At 29.2% G+C, this 21,157-nt stretch overlaps 1 protein-coding gene across 1 annotated transcript in view; it reads right to left on the bottom strand.

Annotated features, from left to right (window-relative positions):
* Nucleotides 1-310: 310 nt before the first annotated feature.
* Nucleotides 311-21,157, bottom strand: part of LOC142329496 (uncharacterized) — a 73,921-nt gene continuing 53,074 nt past the window's right edge. The window contains exons 9-13 of the mRNA XM_075374169.1: nucleotides 14,871-14,952; nucleotides 12,015-12,126; nucleotides 7,419-7,618; nucleotides 6,249-6,406; nucleotides 311-5,496 (exon numbers count right to left, since the gene is read on the bottom strand). Coding sequence (XP_075230284.1) covers nucleotides 4,606-5,496; nucleotides 6,249-6,406; nucleotides 7,419-7,618; nucleotides 12,015-12,126; nucleotides 14,871-14,952 — 1,443 coding nt within the window. The 3' untranslated portion in view covers nucleotides 311-4,605. The remainder of the gene's footprint in view (nucleotides 5,497-6,248; nucleotides 6,407-7,418; nucleotides 7,619-12,014; nucleotides 12,127-14,870; nucleotides 14,953-21,157) is intronic.

Here is a 21,157-nt window from a genome sequence, read left to right as displayed (position 1 = left end):
AGAACTATTTCTTTCACCTAATTTAAGAGACAAAAGTAATAACTATCCCTACAATTAATAATCAAACTTGTCAATTAAAATGAATTATACAATGCATTCTTGTTTTTGTTTTTTTTCAAACAGTAACACTCTTAAAACAATAATAAAATTTTTTACACATACTTTAATAAATCCATTAAAAAAAAAATGTATGATGATAAATATAAAGGAGTTCTTGCACTACATTAAGTTCCATACCAGTTTAGTTTCTAACACAAAACATAATAAAAAAAGAAAAAATTTAAGTTGGAATGTTATTCAATAAAAAATATTTTATATAAATTACTATTTTATTTTAATGTAATGTAATTAAATTGACACAAATACACAACATTCTTACTACTTTGTTCTAAAATAAAATTTATCGAAATTTTATACATGCTAAATAATAAAATAACATATCACCATTCAATGATGTAAAAATATATATCATTTATTTATTTTTTATATGTTTATTAGTAAACAAAACAAATAATACATACTTATAAAAACCTAATATTTTACTTTACATTTTGCAAACATAACATCTTTTTTTATTTGGTGGCTGTTTACAAATAACATAAGACAATTTTGGGCATTCTTTTCACTCCCTCATAAATATATAGCAATATTTTTATTGAACCGGAGGACTGATAAGAGTAGTGGTTGACTGGGTCATCCTACCAATTCAGTTTTAGGTATAATCAGTTGCATTACAAAGCGACTTTGTTAAATTACTACATTTATAAATGCAAACTAAATCACAAAAGCAGCAAATGAAACTGAACAAGAAAGGGATAAAACTATTTCTTACAGCAATATGCCCATGAAATTTGAATTAAAACTTTTCAACATCAGGCACAGAAGAGGGACAGTTTTGTGGCTTTTGGCAAAATTTCTTTAGGGATTTCTGAGATAATTAATTGAAAATATTTTTCTAGTATTTTAAGAATTATACATTGGAAAACAAAAAAAAATAAAAGTAAATTATTAAATTAAATTATAAAAATGAAAGTAATGCCAATTTGATAAACAGAAATACTGAACACATGGCAATACATGATGTTGATAAATATGTCATACTAACCATACAGATGAGAAATGTAGAAGATCCACCTATCAAAAAGTATCATCCTATATATGAGATAAGAAAATTCAAATATCACAATATGGTACAGCGAATGTTGCAAGGATTAACTTGTTCAAAATCAGAAGTAATTCTTACAATGTGATATTTTTCAAGTTACTTAACTTTTTCAAATTACTCAAATTATTTTTAGTTAAATTTTAAGTAGTTTGTATTGCATAAGATTTTTTTTACATAGGTTGATATGACTTTTCGGTTTTTAATCATATAAGTAATTTTTTCAATGTATATAAGCTTTTTCTTTAAAGGATTTACTTTTGATTTTCAAGAACAAGGTAAATTTTTTATAATTCAATGTAAAAAGAGTTGTGTAAAATATAACTCGAGAAACGAATTATAATTTTTGATGCGACTGTCAAAAGATTACAACTCATTGATAGACAAATTGCTTCATATAAAATTTCACAACAAAACATTCACTTCCCTCAATTAACAAATAGGTAATGTTATTTGTAAACAATAGTCAATTACCATTATCAAATTCTACTTCATTGATAATTATAAATATTTATTTAAGAAAAAAACCCCTTAAAATTATAAAACATAATCGTAAAAATATTGTCCACTGAAAAAGATAATCACTTATTTAAATTAATGTACTGCGCCTAACCAAATCCACAACACTCCCTACACAATAACAAAACACAAAAAAAAATATTGATATACTGCTGTCGTTTTTAAGTTTTTAAAAGACAAACGTATAAAATATTCATTACATTACACTACATCAAAGTACAAAAGATAAAACACCTATTGGCTAACGATAATACATTACATATTATAATTACATTATATATATATTATTAAATATATATTTAAATCATATTATAATAATCATTTAACAATCAATAAAATATTTAATGAAATAACAAAAAGAAAAATAAAAACAGTAAACCTAATAGAAATAATGTATTACAAATATATATTTATGTATATGCTATAATTATATAAATATATATTTATAGATTGCAACTAAGTAACATGAAAAAAAATATATATGTATATATAGTGAGAAAAAATAAAATAAAAATTATAATACACGCAATTTCTAAATGCAAATTAAATATAAACTATATGCATACGCTCAAGAGTAAACCTCACAAACACACGTGCACACAAACATACACAAATTTATTTGACTTAATCGTTGTAAATAGATAAATAATAAATGAAAAAAAAAAGAATAAAACCCATAAATACTCTCTTTTCCTAGTTAATATATTAATCATTCTATGCAGTATACAATATTACATAATTATTATATAATCTATTTATGTTATTATATGAACATAACATTTTTAGTTGCTTAACTATTGATTTTGTAATAAAATATAACACTAACTTTTCAATTATCTAACTACAAATTTCTAATATTTGTTTATACATTAACTAAAAGAAAATTAAAAAATCAATTAAATGACTTTTTCAGAGTAGTGAAATTACATGAAAAATACAGAATTCTTAATTTTGCCACAAAATATAAGTAAGCAAATATAGTAGGTGATTCTGGGGCACTGACAAATACGCAGTATTCTGTCAAGGAAGAAAGTTAATTCCTGCTTGTTTATGTTAACACCCTTTAGGATAAAAATTAACACAAACAAACAAGAATATAATAATAAACATAATTTATTATTTTCCTTGCAGTATACAATGTATTACAGAAAAAATTAATAACTTAGAAGATTAAGTCTCAATAAGAATAATAGCAGCATTTTAAGGAAGCAAGTAAAATTTATTATAAATGGTAAATAAGTAAATATGGAATAAAAAAGGAAAAAACCAAGTATAACAAATTCTTCTTAAAAAAAGACTATATATCAGACTAGATTACCATGATTTCATATATGACGACCGGGTGCAATGGTTGAAACAACACAATTCACATTCTACAAGCTTACAAATGGTAATCACTGGATTATCCTGACTACAATGGTCACCAAGAATGAATAAAATCCAAAACTTACTTCCTTTACTTTAGCTTTTAGGTACATTATATTCACAATTGCAATGAAAGAAAATTTTTAATGAAATTAATAATTTTAGTACTGACCTTGTTTTCAAAAGAAAAAATTATTTCAATAATGAAAAACTTAGGGTAAATTAAAGAAGTTGACAAGCATAGGAAATAGTTCATGAAATACAAATAAGATTTCAGAAATCAACAATATAAAACCTAATTTTAAACTGATACTAATTAAAATGATATCTTTATTTACCAGTATTCATCTGACTGGATGAATCAGCCTGGGCTTGAAGTTAATAAAATCAGCTGATAATAGAAATTTTAATAGATTTTAATAATGATATGTATCTAACAGCTTAAATAGCCATTTGATCCAATACAAAAGCTCTTTATCTTTTTAAATTTAGTCCTACTTCAACAAACAGTGTTTGAGTCAAGTTTTAACGAGATCATAAAAGAACATTACTTGACCAATTTGATTGAGGTCAAGCCCGCAACAAATCCCCCCCCAAAAAATTGAAAACTAAGGATCAGAAGAAATAATTTAAAAACAGACTACGTAATAGATATTTTATTCCTAATGGAAGCATGTGTAGTAATTAAATAATGTAATACCTTAAATAAATAAGATTGATTTAAAAAAAAATACAATTATGTATTTTCAATGTGCAATAAAATTTTAAGAAAAATTCTTTCCCCTGAGTTAATATAAAACAAATATTTTAAATAAAAATAATAATATATATATATATATATTAAACTATTGACAATGTGCACAGATACAACAGTCAAGCAACTATATTACAAAAACACTTTGGTTTAAACAATGATAATATATTATTTATAATATACTGTCAGTAAATTTCAGCAAATTGTTATGCACTTTTCTCTGAATTGAATAATCATAATAGTAATAATACTATATAAAAAAGAAAGGCACACACAGTTCGGTTGTCTGTTACTGAACAATTAAATCAGCACCAGTCCCTAAGAAATATTAATAAAAAACAAAATAAAATATCTTGCTAATCGTTTATCTGTGAAAGCACTTGATCGGTTTTTATCAGTTTTTTCATTACTGAAAACTATAAATATTGTAGTTAAGATATGATGATCCCACTGTAATTAATGCGTGCTTAGAAATAATACTTTTTCATCCTGAATAAGGTACGGAATGTACAAACAGTTACATAATTATATGCATAAATGGAAAATCTAGCTTACTTATAATTACCAATACTTATAACTTACTGAATACCTGTTAATATAAAAAAAAGAAATAAAAATTAAACTGTAACCTTTACTAATACAGAGAAATGACATTTGAATGAATGGGAAATATTATTTTAAAATAAAGAAAACAATACAGAAAAATAATTTCTCCATGTGGCAGTCAACTATATCATTTGCAGAGATAAGATCTCATCATGCTAGAAGTTGTGCCAGAAAAAACCTTAATACGAAAATACGGGGGTCACATCCAAAGGAAGTTTTCAAGTACAGTGTTCCCATGCACTGTCATGTGTTTATCAAGTGCTTCACTCTCAGTAAATTTCTCACCGCAAGTTACACACTCATATGTAGTATTCATATGTATTTTTGCATGACGCTCCAAGTGATATCTGCGTCCAAAATCTTTACCGCATTCATTACAACGGTGTACTTCCTCACTCCCTTCAGGACAGACTTTATGCACTTGTCTTAAATGACGAGAAAGATGGCTGCGACGCGAAAATCCTTTTGAGCAGATGTGGCATGTGACAACCGTCGGTTTCTTACTACGCTGTTCTTCTGGCTTACGTTCTTCAGGGCTATTTGGTGGTGATGGAGTAGGATTATCCTCGCTCATATGAGACACAGCATCTATCTGCGGCGAACACTGTACCTCTTCTGCCTGCTGGACATCCATTGGCATATCTTTCTGGTGGATGGCTTGATGTCGACGTAAATGTTCACGCCTAGTAAATGTTTTATTGCACGTCGGACATGAGAACGGTCTCGGTTCAGTTTCACCTTCAGGCAGATCGATGTCATGAGCACGTTTCATGTGGCGTGTAAGATGTTCCTTGCGAATAAAACTCTGACCACAACTCTGACAACTATGCGGACGAACTCCTACCTTGCTTTCACTTGACCCGTCCCAACACATAGGACTAACTTGCAAATGACGATTAAGATGTTCATTACGTGTAAAAAACTTACCACACCTTTCACAAGAGAACGGTTTAACCGCTCCGTGTAATAACAGATGACGAGATAAATGTTCCTTACGGTTGAAACCTTTACCACACACTCGGCACTGAAACGGTTTTACATCTTCATGAGTAGCCTGATGACGTTTCCAAGAACTTCTTCGAGGAAATACCTATAAATAAATAACCAAAACTACCACTGTATTGTTATTTATATAAATTACATATACTTAAAAAATACATATAATAATGTTTTTAAAGGAAAATCTGATCAGCAATAAGAAAAACAATATCAGTCAGAGTAGGATTCTCGAATTAACTTCAGCCGTTTTCTTGTAACTAGTATCACCCACACAATAAAACATATTTTAAAATGCAGTATATTAGACCACAACTTTCCAAATATATAAGGAAAAACTCACACATTTACAAAAATTGGAAAACTTAGCATGATCATAAATAATATAAAGCATAACCATGTCACAAAAACAAAAATTAAAGAGATGAAGTCGAATATTCATGCAGGGAATTGCATCACCATAACTGATATGGGGGACGATTACAGAATTCAGAACATCAATTTTAACAGTTTTCTTTACCTTCTTCTCACAACATTACTACTTAACCAAACTTTCGAATTTCAGATAGAAGATAAGAATTTTATTTTAATCTTTTTAAAGAATGTTCAGAGCTACTATTACTTTAAAAAAATCTTCCTAGAGTTTTGCAATTAAGAAAAATTATTATTAAGCAAATAAATAAACGTGCTTATAGATGAAGTTACCAAATAATCTAAAGTTTAAATTTGAACTAAAGTTTAAAGTTTTTCTAAAGTCTAGTTTAAATAATCTAAAGTTTACAGAATAAATGTATCTAATATTATAAAATTAATAAAAATATAAATAAAAATAGGAAACATTATTACCTTGCCACAAGTATTACAATCATAAGGACGGATTTCAGGTGTGCCACCTCTCTCATAACCCTGATCAAATTTAAAACATTCTCCACAGAGAGAACATGGGAATGCAAGCTTACTCACAACATATCTACGATGGACTACTCTAATCATTGTCTTCTCACCTAAATCAACAGAAAAAAATTAATTATACTATTTTTAACAAAATTAATTTTATCAGATTACATTATTAATCTTACAAAAACGAACAAATCAGATCACTGAACTGGTTGTTTTAATTTAAATTAAAGTTCATAGTTCTACCTAACAAAATTATAAGTGGAACTCACACATATTATAACAAATATACAAAATAAATAGAAATAGAAACAAGGATTAAAATATAATATATAACTGAAGATGTAAGGTACAGTAAACATTTGAAGTTAATAGATCAGTAGAAAAAGAAATGCTATATAAATAACTATAAAAAATTTAAGCAATGGCCAAAAAAAATTTAACAAGATTTCAATTTCACATTGTTTTACAGATGACAGATTCAATGTCATACTAAACAAAATAAAATAATACACACTGTTGAAATAACATTTTGGAGAGGTGATTTACTAAAAGGAATAACTAATATCAGAAAGTATTTTTTTAGTTTTAGTCACAGAACTACGCAACAGAAAGATGAATGTGTAAACAGATGACTGATCATGCCCATAAAAATAAATCAAAAAATTCAATAAGAAAAAAAGAACCAAATGTCTAAGATAAAACAGAAACAACACCAGCTATTGGTGCATCAAATAGTATCCAGAAGCAGGGAAAAAATATTTAGTTATGAAAAACATTCTCATATAATACCTAATACCAGTGCTTCAATCACAACTTATGTCATGTCTCCATTCAAACAGCTATGATGATTTATCACTGAAAAGTGAAAATTGATAAAATGAACAATAGATTGAAGTAGAAGAAGAGTTAAAATCATATAAAATGAATCAATGATTTAAAGAAAATGCATCAAATTCAAATTACATATTTTATTGGGTATGACCATTAATGAAAGTTGAGGTTAAAAGTTTATAGTTTTTACTACAAATTTCAACAATAATTAACACATACAACAGACTTAAAATTTTACATGAAAAAATACATATAAACCAAAATATAATTTTAAGAACATCTCACCATTAGCACTTTCATTACGTGGCCAAATTTTCTCAAATACATCCCACATAGGTGCCAAGATATCTTTTCTAAGACGTTGTCCATCAATAACATCCCTATCTTTTTCAGAAGTACTGGTGTTATTAACATTATTATTGTTATTATTAGTACTATTATTGTTAAATTCCACAAAATTGTCTGATAATATTCCTGGCAGATTTCTGAAAAATATCAAAAGAAATTGAGAAATGCGTATGATAAAATTTTCTTAACACAGTTAAAAATGTAGCCTAGAAAAGTATGGTAATAAATAAAACTCTACGACAAAAGTAGTTGAAAATTTTAAGGAACAAAGAAATTCTATTTATAGTAAATTTGAAATTTTTAACTGCTATATTTTTTTTTCTGGGCGAAAAACACTTCGGTGTCGACATCACCCGAACACAACATATTTTTTGTAATATACAAACAGATATCACATTTTACATCTTAATTAGAATAATGAAATTTCTAACCACTACACAGCATTAGCATAAAAAATAAACACCACAGTAAATTAAATATTTCAGAATAAAAAGACGGTTCTAAGAAATAACACCTGTCTAAAGCTTCCTTATCGGTGCCCAGGATTCGTCGAATGCTTTTGGGCAATTTATATTTAAGACCATGTAACTTGTGCAATCCATGAGGATGTGGCACTTAGTCAAGCAGCTGTTACATCATATGCAAAATGGAGCATTTTATCCTGACTTCAAAAACTCGTGTGTAACTCGTCAGTCCCAACCATAATCAGCAGAGGACCACATCCTCTCAGCGAACTTTTCTGCATGACGAATCCCATAGCAACACAGTATCTTTGATAAATCAAAGTTAGTTATCAACTGTAGCAGTCCAGTCATCTTGCCACTTTGCATGAATAGTGTTTTACAAAATTAATAGTCAGTTGTAGTAAGATAAGCAGTGGACAGTTGACTACATGCGACTAGCAGCGGTATCTGCACATTTATTACCCAGAATTCCCACGTGGCTAGGAATCCAGCAGAAACTTACTTGTGTGTTGCAGTGGTTTAACTCAGCGAGTGTATTATAGATCTCAGTAAAATAAAAATACTAAAACTTTGAGAGCACTGCAAATGTTAGTTTGTTAGAGTTTTGGCTCATGATACATATAACCCTGCTTTCTGCTCCCTCTGTGAAATTAAACCATAGTAAATTCTTGGGGTACAAATTAAAGGGTAAATTTGGTCTTCCTTATGGTTTTTTATCTAAGAAATTGAATGAAAGTGGTCCGATCACAATTTCATTTAGATTTTAAGAAAAACGGGATAAAACACGATAAGGTTTTGTGGAAGAAAATACACTTTTTTAGGTTTGAAATAAAATAACTATTATTTAACCAATAAACAATTAAAAGTTTCTAGTTAACTTTATACAAAAACTAATTATGGATAATTGATTTAAATAATGTCTATTAATATTGCACAAAAATTTGAGAAGTTCAAATTTAATTAGAAACAAAACATACAAACTGGATCAGAAAAGTGACACAATTTTAAACAGAACAATTTTCATCAATCTTTGAATAACATAATGCAAAGCCTTATTGAACAAGATAAAGCCTTATTGATAATGTACAGTTCAGCAGTAAAAACATTTATATTATTAGACAAACCAAACACATAGGTTCCACCATTAACAAATGTGCACCCAACAGTATCATTCTGTTTCAATCCACTGCCTTATTGGTACAGCTTTAATTTACACCGCACAATGGTAATTTTTCAATATTACTTTTACTCTCATGTTAACAGTACTATCTTTTTTAAACCAACCCACTGTTTTGTTTTTACACAAGGCTAACCGTACAAATTATTATATACAGGTGACTCCAAATTGCACAACAATCTCTCAGGAAACGATTCTACAGTAAAAAAGAAGAAAGAAAAGTTCACATATCAGAAAACTGTTTGTTAGAGTTTTGGCTCACGATACATATAACCCTGCTTTCTGCTCCCTCTGTGAAATTAAACCGTAGTAAATTCTTGGGGTACAAATTAAAGGGTAAATTTGGTCTTCCTTATGGTTTTTTATCTAAGAAATTGAATGAAAGTGGTCCGATCACAATTTCATTTAGATTTTAAGAAAAACGGGATAAAACACGATAAGGTTTTGTGGAAGAAAATACACTTTTTTAGGTTTGAAATAAAATAACTATTATTTAACCAATAAACAATTAAAAGTTTCTAGTTAACTTTATACAAAAACTAATTATGGATAATTGATTTAAATAATGTCTATTAATATTGCACAAAAATTTGAGAAGTTCAAATTTAATTAGAAACAAAACATACAAACTGGATCAGAAAAGTGACACAATTTTAAACAGAACAATTTTCATCAATCTTTGAACAACATAATGCAAATGAAAAAATAAAAAACTTATCAATACAGAAAAAATAAATATAAAATAGATTTTAAAAAATAAGTCACATACTTTTAGTTTTTTTCTAAAAATTATTAAATATTAAAATGGTTACCTGATAAAGGTGCAAACATTTCTTCAAAGCAGTTGCTCAATGTGGCCACCACACAGTTCAGCTCGGCGAATCCATGCTAGCTAGGCACGTCAAATAGCATCATTATTATTCTTAATAGTAGCTCCAGCTTCTATTATAAGATTCAATTCTTCTTGTATGCAAATACGAGCAGAATAGACTTAATGACTTTAGCCAATCCCAAAGGAAAAACTGCTGGCATCAGATTGGGAGATCGAGGTGGCCATTTTACCGGTCCGTTTTCACCAATCATTGCTTACTAAATGTGTTATTTAAATGATTCATCACATCATGACAGTGAGCAGGTTGAAAAACCACATCTGCACTCTATCTGCAAGTGGAACATCTTCCAAGGTTCCATCAGATTTATTTGTAAAAAATATAAGTACGCTCTCCATCGAGCCTTAGCAGTAAAAAGTAGGCTCTATGAGATTATCACCAAGACCACACACCAAACATTAAATGAAAAATTGTATTGGAAATGACTTGTAGCAGTCTCATGTGATTTTCTTCTGCCCAAGTGTGAGTGTTTCGCCATTTCTCGTACAACAGGATTCATCAGTAATTAGAATATTACTTATGAAATAAGAATGATGTATACATTTTCTAATTAACCATTGACAGAATTTTCGTCCATTTATCAAAATCAGGTAGTAATAACACTTGTACATATATTAAAAAGAATGGATATAATTGTTGCTCCTATAACATTTACCAAACACTTAACTGTGAAACATAAAAGTGATGTGACAACCTTCTGGTGCTTGAGGTGGAGATAATTGTACTGTGTTCAATATTGCTTCTTCAGCATTGGCATTTCTCACATAATGTTCAAAACCAGCATCAAATCATTGTTGTTTAAGCATATACCTGTTCTTGAACTCACCTCTCCGAAGCCTCAAATGTTTTACGATCCAGAACTCTTCGATCTGGATAATTTCCCGGTATTCACATGCAGCATCCAATCCATTTTTATTTACTTTAACATAAATTAACATGTCCATCAACTCTCCAAATGAAAACAAATTTGTGGTATCACAAATTGTGAATGACTGACCAAACGATAACAGTACAAACACCACTCAAATGAATATTCAAATGCTGGACACTAAACTTAATTGTTGATCAGCAGTTATTTCCAACCAATGAATAAATAAGTTTTTATTACGTTTTAGAAGGATGTCTTTTAAATTTACTTTTATAACTTTTAACTTTTGTATGTAAGCTGTTCTGTTTAAAATCATATCTCTTTTCTGAAACAGTTTGTGTGTCTTGTTTCTAATTAAAATTAAACTTCTCAAATTTATGTTTAATTTTAATAGACATTATTTACATCAGTTTTTCAGAATTGAATTCTCTACAAAGTTAACCAGAAATTTTTAATTGTTTATTGGTAAATTAATAGTTATTTTATTCCAAACTTAGAAAGTGTACTTTCACGTTTTACCCCATTCTTGAAACCTCAGTGAGATAGAGGTCTGAGACCACTTTTATTCAATTTCTTAGATCAACCATAAGAAAGTACCAAATTTATCCCTCAATTTGAACCACACGAATTCTGGTACGGTTTAATTTCACAGAGGGACCAGAGAGCAGGGTTAAATGTTTTGCGAGGCCAAAACTTGTCAGCAAACCGTTTTCTGATCTCTTTAATGAACTTTTTTTCTTATTTTTGACTAGATTGTCATGCAATTTGGAAATCACCTGTATGTTTAATGAAATGTTGTCAAAAACAATTTATTTCTTATAACTAATTTTTTCAAATTATTATTTGTCTTGTTTCATTATTTATATTACTATACAATTTGCTGGAAGACAGAATAACATTAATCAATTTTAAGTAAAGTATTATTGTTGTTTAACAAATTTCAACACAAAAATATTGTTATCAGGAGCCATTGTACAACAGAGAAGAAATGAGGGAAAGGAACAGACTATATAACTGCCTCTTACTTAGCAAGATAATAGTTTACTACCATGCCCAAGACCATTAGTAAGCAATTAATGATAAGATCACACTACTGAAACAGACAGAACATTGATAAAAAAAATAAAATATCACCTGTTTTCACGATTTGCTTCTAAACTGAATGTCTCTTCTTTCATTAGTACATAATCCTCCGAACCTGGCTCACTAAGCTCAGGTAATTTCTCTATACCATTTTCTTTTATTTCTGAAAAAAGGAGAAATTAAGATATTCAATTTTTAATTATATATATATATATATATATATATATATATTTATTTTGTTTAAATACTTTAATTATATCTTGCTCTAAATATCACAGCTAAAGTGTAGTAATATTTTTTTATATAGCATAATAATAATCGGTAATTGTCACTGCTCAAAACTGAAAATAGAAAACTTTCTTCTAATATAAAAGTAGCAAAAATTATTAATTAAGGATCATAATTAATATAAACAAAATTTTAATTACTTTTTTGCTGGTGATTTAGAAAATCGCAAATTAACAGTAAATCAACAAAAGCAACCAACAGCAAAAATTGCTGCTAATAATTTAGAAAATGGCAAGAAAGAAAAAAAATTGTTGCTTACCTACATGCCAGTGAACTACTAACGACTTTATGGTTAAGCCGATAGTGTCAGTATATGTTATGAGAATCCTCTATGTGAAGGCAATTTACACTTGAGTTCTAAAATTTACATGGTATTATACAATATTTTTTGTGTACTTTATTTTTCTGTGTTTAATGATTTAATTTTATTAAAACGGAAGGGCCCTATATACCCTTACATCTGATGATCGTGCGGGTGAATTAATTTTTTTTTAAACAATGTGACAAGGGCAAATGGCCTTAGGTCAATGCCCGTACAATGCAAAAAAATTCTTATAACAAACTTTAGTAACAGTTAAATTTTCCATTTATGAGGTTAACACCACTTGGTCTTATTTTGAGGATTTTAACTTTAAGAACTATAAGTACAGTATTAATATAAAAGTATAGTGGTACAACAAATTAACAAAGCATGTGATCACTTACATACTTACTTTCATAAGTGGTATTTTACCATATTAGCATGAATAATTTTTATTTTTGAATAATCACTAAGTATAAATTTAACGTAATTCTTTCAATGTTCAGAAAAAGAATTGATTATTTTTCAAGGCACAAATTATCCAAACACAACTTACTAAAGTTCTACTGTAATTAATAATACCAACCAAACACCTTATAAACACATTAACTTTTATCAAACTACATAAACATGTCATGTCACAGAATAAGAAAATTATAATTACATATCTATTTGTAATAAGTTGTAAAAGATCTAAAAAAAATTGGATTTTAAAGAGCCATCTCAATATCTCAAAGTAACAATTATAAGCAAAACAACATTCTGAAAAAAGTATTTAAAAACTATCTTACTGACAAGATCCAATATCAAACATTTTCATCTGATAAAGTAACTAACATTAGACAGTTTTGGTAACTAAAGTAATTCACAGTTTTGGTTGGAAAAGCAAACTGTCACAATCTTTTAACTCTTGGCTGAAAACAATTCTCTGTCTTTAAAACTATATCATTAGATTTAATTAAAATCTCTAATTCTACATCTAAACTTCTAAATTTATTTTAGATTAAATTTAACCTTCAGTTTCACAGCTAAGATACAAATACCTAACTGAATGGTGCTGACACAAATACTTTGGTTAGAATTGTGTAATATGTACATGGCATTTTATGGTTAAAAGATTTCCTTATACTACACTAAATTTCTCTCAAAATATTCTTCGCACAAAAAAATTTCAAAATTCTAGAATTCTGAAAAGTTCACTCAAATAGAAAATGTAGGTACATAAAAAGCTTCAAACATGAATCCTAGGTATTGTTCCAGTAATTTTCTTTTATTTCAGCTCACTTTGTATTCATCCTCTTTATTTATAACCAACATTTATCTCTTTTTGACTGGATTCATATCAAATTTCTTCTTTTTTCCACACCACTGATTAACAATCTTTTTTGAACCATGACCTACATAATAATAAAATTTACCCGTTAAAACTACAAAAACTGGATAAAGTGGACAAGAGACAACCTAATAAAAATTTTAGAATTTGTTCTTTGAACGTAAATAGTCATATTTTCAACATTAAAAAACATATTTAAAAGTATCTTTTTAAGCATACTGCAACAGGTAGAAAAGCTTACAAAAACCAGAATAAGAAAGAGAGAAAATAAAGAACATAAATTTATAAACACACTAAGAAAGAAAAATCCAGAAGAAACAACAAAGAAATTCTTTCTAGAGTTGTGTAGATGGTTTGGACAATAGAAATCCCTACATTTGAACAAACAAAAGGGTAAGTCGACTGCTGTTACTGTAGGTCAAGCCCTAGCTAGGCCCAGAGGTATAAATACTACTAAAGACCAGCATACTTCAAAAAGTGTGCAAGAGCATTCATAGTGAGTGTACATAACAGTCAAACACACTAGTGAAAGTGCAGTACGGAATACTAGAGTATTCTGTTTTGGGATATTGTTCTCATCTACAGTTAAATATGGAAAGCTGTAAGTACGTTGCCAACAGGGAACAAGGTGGCATAATTCATTGATAGAAGTGTGAATTAGAATCCCTTTCTAAATATAAGAAAAAAGCAGCTCTTTGTTATCTTGCTTGTTATAGCAATATAATCACTTTTAATTTTTATTAGCTATTGTAATGTTTATAGTAAAATAAGAATTGTATTTTGCAATTTATAACCGACTTATTTTGTATGTACTAATTTATTTGAATAAATAAATTAGTACAGAATTTTTTTTAAATTTGTTTGTGGCATCTCTCTACATACTTGTTGAACTGCTAATATGTAACAATACTTTTTGAACAAATCAGAAACTGTGAAACAGATAAAATGCTTAAAAAATAGATAAATAAGAAGAGTAAAAACATACCAACATCATCTGTATCACTTGAAATAGTGGATTGTGGTTCACCAGCAGACTCTTGTTCTGCAGCATCTTGTTCCGGTTTAATCTGTAATTAGAAATTAAAATTTAAACACAACCCACATAAAATATTGAATTTTTAAAAAAAATATAGAGTTAAAAAAAGATTAATGTAAATAAAAATAATTTTCTTCCTAAGCAAAGTTTCTGGAGGGAAATTACATTAAAAAAGATACTTTAGGATCTGCTGATTTTAAATCTTTTGCAATGCATAGATGCATTTATTATCTATTTAATTTCCTTGAATTCCTCATTTAAGCTACTTAATGGCTTTTCTTCATAACGATCACTTAATTTCTTTAACAAACACCAATTATCTTAATACCAGAATTTTATATTAAAAAATCTGAAGTAGACAGCACATGAATTCCTTGCACGCCTTCTAAATTACATATACACACTATTTTTACAATCAGAAGTTAATAATTATTAATAAATCAATATATTAAAAAAAAAGAAGTCAGATTCAAACTGATGTGCCTTCCTCTTGGAAGATCCAAATATTTCATTAATTAAAATTTTATTTGATTATAACTCTGGAACCAATGAAAATAAGTACCATTTGTGATATATTGAAAAGCTCTCAATGAGGATTTTTTTTGGACACTTTCGGTCCAATCGACTGCATTAAAAAGAGGAGGTGCATAAACTAGATGTTACAACAGTCCTAAATCCAAAATTTCACCATTTCAATGGCTAATCGTTTTTGAGTTATGCAAGATACATACATACCTATATGCATACATTCGTCATGTCAAAACTAGTCAAAATGGATATTTCTGTTGAAATCTGAAATTTTCTCGATCACAATACTTCCTTTACTTCATATAAGGAAGTAAAAAAAAAAAATTAGCTAGTTAGGAACACACTCTCCAATCAAATGCCTAAAAGGAAATAAAACTCCTACTAAAACCAAATGAAAACACTACTAAAATGAACAGTGAAAAGGAGAACAATATTACCTGACGGTAATACTGAAGATGAAACATTGGCAGGCCTCAGATAAGCCGCTAGTATTATAATGGTACGTACCTTCAAAAAAATAATACCATGCTATTCTTAATTAACTGGAACTTTTATTAAGCAAGTTTATTTTGTCTATTATTATATATTGTGATTTTATTTTAGAATCTTACAACCAAAAAAAATTAACCAGATTTTTTCTAGAAAGGCTGCCAACCAATGGGGTTATTACGCTATGGAGCAATCTTGAGGGGACCTGGTTGCCAGCAACCACTTCCTGCCGAGGGTCACTTGTTAGGTCTCCACCGAGACCATAGACCTATATAAGGTCACCATGAAGGCAGTACTGCGCCCAAGTGCACTGACAGATTGCACTAAAAATCCTGCTGAAACCTCACTATGAGCTGTGTAGTGAAGGCTGCAGCTGGAACCATGCAGGGAGTCCACAGTAGTGGAGGGAGAGCCAAGGCCAAAGAGCGGAAGTCAGGGAAAGCACTGGCAATGTGGAGATCAGCTCAGTATGAAAGGTCCCTGGGGTGAAACCTGCTGTGAGGTATGTGAGCTCTGGATCCAACTGTATCAGGCGGATCAATCAGATGTGGTCTGAATGGTTCAAAGTCTCCTCTAAGAAAGAGTCGCGTGTAGCACTGGAGTTTTGGCAGATGGTCGACTCCTTTTTAAGTGAGTGTAGTTTGATGGTTGCAGGTCTGGCATTAAAGTACGAGGAACTCCAAGGCGCCAACCTTGCCCGCAGGGTCTCGGTCCCCTGCTGTGGAACCTGGTATTCAACAGATTTCTGGGATTGACATTTCCAGAAGAGGTCACGGCCCAGGCTTTGCCGATGACTGTCTCCGTGACTGCCGATGATGGTATGTCTCGAGCTCATTTTTAAGGGAAACAGGTGCCCAGGTGCTCACAAACCATGCTAACTTGAACCAATATCTGTTTCGGTTCCGCCTGGCAGCTGATGAACTGTGTGTCTGTGGAGAGGTCCAGTCAAACGAACAGCTGATGTTTGAATGCCCTGCTCATGGAAGGGGAGGGGGGGCAGAGACCGGGCCACCCTGGAACTTACGAGGTCAAGGGGAAAATTGGCCACTCACAAGCAGCAAGTCAATATGTAAGAACCGCATTGTCAGACCATGTGGGAGACTCTTACTGCATTGCCGTGGGAAGCTAACCCGAGTATGGCTGACCATCAGCCAATTATTATGGCTCCAAGCACTATAAAATAGTGAACAGGTACTTGCTGACATTCAGGGGCCTAGGCGTGGTAGTGAATTGTTGCCTTGACAAAATAAATTTTATTATGGATGTTATATATATTTTTAGTAGTTGATGGGGTGCACCTATCCATTTTAGCAAATATATGACAAGTGAGTGTCACATAGTCCGCTTACGCTGTTATGTAAGCTCTAGAAGCTATGTTAAGATACTGGTCGCTAAACTGTTCGAGGCTCAGTTGCCGTTTGTGGCACAGACATTTTGTCTTATGCTTTAGGGTGGCCGAATGGGATGGTGGCAGGAGAAATGCCAAGCAAACCAAAAACATTAACAATTTTTTTTTTTAAAAGCCTGCCAACCAAAGGGGTTATTACCAGCTGAGAAATATTAAGAATGGTTGTTAAACTGCTTAATAATTATAAGTTCCACACAAAAACAAGGTAAATATTCAACAATAAGCCTTACAAATTAACAGCCTGTATAGTAAACTGGGCCTCCAATCATAAAATACAAATAGAAAATGTATAATATCAATATTTCTGTTACAACTAATGATGGATACAGTAAACATAGCTGAGGAATTAGTAATACTTGATCATCAAAAACAGTGTACATTAAAAACAATTTGCCTGTAAATGTTTCAGTCACAATCTGCAACAATAAAGCCAATCACTTATGTTTGTTGTAGGCACTAAAAACCTTTTAATAAGCAATTTTGTGATAGAATTTAAAAGCGAACTTTAGACTATTTTTTTATGGGGTCAAAAAACTCAGGGAGTCATCATTGTCTTAATAATATATTTTAATTTTTGACCAAATTGTAAAAACAAGCAAAATGTTTAAATGTTTAATATAATCATGTAGCAATAATTCACAAACCATTAAATGAAAATAATACAAGGAGTAGTGGTGTAAAGAGTTCAATTACGCATAATAATTGAGAAAAAATAAAATTTATCCAATATTTAAACTGAACTTAAAAAATTCACTTATAAAATTAACATATTAATATTGGTTATACATTAATTAAAGTACCTTTCCCTGATGCCAGCCATTTTAAGTTTATTTGAGAGATTTGATGAAAACTATTATCTACACTATTTAATTTAGATTCCTAATCACTCTAAGTTTTCAATCTATTTCATCCAATTGCATTATCAATAGTTTACTCTTAATCATAACGTAAAAAAAAAAAAATAGAATAATAATGTACATAAACAAAAAAATATACTTCTGTCAGGTGTTTAATAAAAGTTTCCTTCAAATCAAGTATGTGCAACTAACATTATCTAGTATTTATGTGCACTACAACTAATATTGAATATCATCAAAAAGCTTTTGGAGGTAGAACATAATAATGGAATTCATTACAAACCAAAGAAAATGAGAATGTTACATCTGCCATTTCTCAAGAAATCATTACTGTGAAGAATAGCGCATTTCTGGCATGCTGTGTTAAACTGCCATTAAAATTAAACAAATAAGACTATACAATTGATCTAATATAAAGAAAGCTATTAACAACCATTGCACTAAGCATTAGACGTCTTAAATAAATGAGACGTAAAAAATTATTTGTAGCTAACAAAGATTAGCATACTTCTTCAATTTGAGTACTAGCATCTCTCAATACATTGGACAACAGCCAACTTGTGGATAAACTTAACCTTAACTCTCAAATTTTCCTCTGTGATCTAAATCAAGTATTTTCCTTACACAACATTTGTGTTTATCAAAGTTTTACCTGAGTCTGCATAGATTATAAATGACTGCAGTCTATAAAGGAAAAATCTATAAGATAAGAACAGTAATGTATGGTATATGAATAGTATTTTTAACATTATTTAAATGATTTTCATGAATAACAAATATATATAAACTAAATCATTACAAAAAGCAAATAAATAGGAAAGGTCTGAAAAAAATATATAACATAAATGGTATACTCACATAATGAACTGCATATAGCAACCTGAACAGCAATTTATTTTACAAAATATATGATATAAATAATAAAGAAGAATAATATGATAATAAATATAACAAATGATAAATAAAATACATGATGTATGATAATAAATGAAGAAGAAAAAACTAAAGAGGCTCATATAATGGCTAATTTATAAGCAAAATAAAAATTGCACAGCTCTGTCAAAACACATACAATGAATTTTCATTTAATTGGAATTGTATTTAAAGGCAAATTTATATAAATGCATTATCATTTCAGATTGTAAAAAACCCAATTTCCATTTTTTGCCATTTTTGGATGTGCCGAGTCAAAGTGGTTTTTACTGTTACTAGATTGATTAAAAAATGTTACTACCATAAATAAAAAGAACAAAATAGATAAATAAGCGAATAATAAGTGAACACACAATGACCCAATACATTCACATTTGTTGAATTATGTAAAACACTTATCAAAAGTAAATAAATAATTTTTATTATGAACAAAGGAAAAGAGATAGCCACATAATTTCAGGCCAGGTTTCTCAAGTTAAGAAATGGCTGTTTGGGGTTTTGTAAAAATAACTTATAATTATAGTTTTAAGATTTTTTTTTGTACAGTCAGAGTCATTAATAAGGAATTAAAGATTTTATTGACAACTTTGTAACATATCATGTTGCAAAAATTTTACATACTTAAAATTTCTATTAGAATAATTTTTAAGAAAAGTTATAATGGTACTTATGTATTAACGCCACCGCAGCTACAGCTTTATTTAAAAACAAAGTAGTCAATCGGATTTCGGTGGAAAATGGGCCAAAACAGATTCAAAACAGAATATAAATGGTTATTTATATTTATTTATTTTATAAATATAATTTAACCAAACTTAACCTACGCTCGCTTCGCTCGCTAACCTTGACTAATTAACACCGTAATTTTTTGAGTATTTATTTAATAAATTCAGTAATTACAATTATTTATTATTTAAATAATCAAATTGCAATAATTATATTTATAAAATAAATAAATATAAAAAACCATTTATATTTTGTTTTGAATCTGTTTCGACCCATTTTCCACCGAAATCTGATTGACTACTTTGTTTTTAAATAAAGCTGTAGCTACGATGGCGTTAATACGTAAGTACCGTTATAATTTGTTTTTGTTCTGAACTTTTTTCAATATTTACTTTTTTAAAGGAATTTACACTGACACAATTTAAATTTATTTTAAATATTAAAATTTTATACTAGAGCTATATCAACATCATGTCTTGTACGTGTGCATATGCATGAGCACACACTTAATAAGTTATTATTTATGCATTTTATTTTAATGAATATTTCTAATAAGTAATATTTTTAATATTTTAAAATATTTTTTATGCATGTTTCTACACAATACTATAGGGTATACATTTTGTGTGTAAATGTAAATGTAATATAAATAAGTGAATCCAACATACATTATATCAAGAAGCCAATCTGTAAAAATTAATATAATAAAGATATTTTTCTGACAATTATCTCGGCTACACTCAATGAATTACACAAAATAATTTCAGCTGGCATCACTGCATTGCAAAAGTTACACAGAAATAAATAAATGCTGTTTTACCTTACGAGACATTGTATTCAATACTAAGTTACTTTTATCTAAAGATGGGGTATCTTCAAGATTCTATCTATATTTTCTTTTAAATTATGCAGGAGTTCCACATAAAACACAACCTCCTATTTGTCAGCCTTCTATAAATTTTGAACTGACTACAATACTGTCCCAAGTTTTACTGGAATAAACCTTAGTCACATCAAAGCCATCAGAAAAAATCAGAGCACTGTTATGAAGATGTTTTCACAAAAGAAACAGATTTTTATTACAGTCATTCTTTGGAATGCGATCAGTGATTACAATGTAAGAATATTTTTTCTGAAAGTTCCCAACAAAACAAGAGTTTGAGGTTAGTAACTAAATTCAGAGAGGCAGGTTCTGTTAACAACAAGGAACACAAAAGATCGAGAGCAGTGTTGAATGCAGATATCGCTGACCAATTAACTGCCTTACCAAAAATTCAATTAGGATACTTATAACA

Source organism: Lycorma delicatula, chromosome 8 (assembly GCF_047948215.1).
Source record: "Lycorma delicatula isolate Av1 chromosome 8, ASM4794821v1, whole genome shotgun sequence".
NCBI classification, from domain to species: Eukaryota; Metazoa; Arthropoda; class Insecta; order Hemiptera; family Fulgoridae; genus Lycorma; species Lycorma delicatula.
This window is presented reverse-complemented; position numbering and strand designations above follow the sequence as displayed.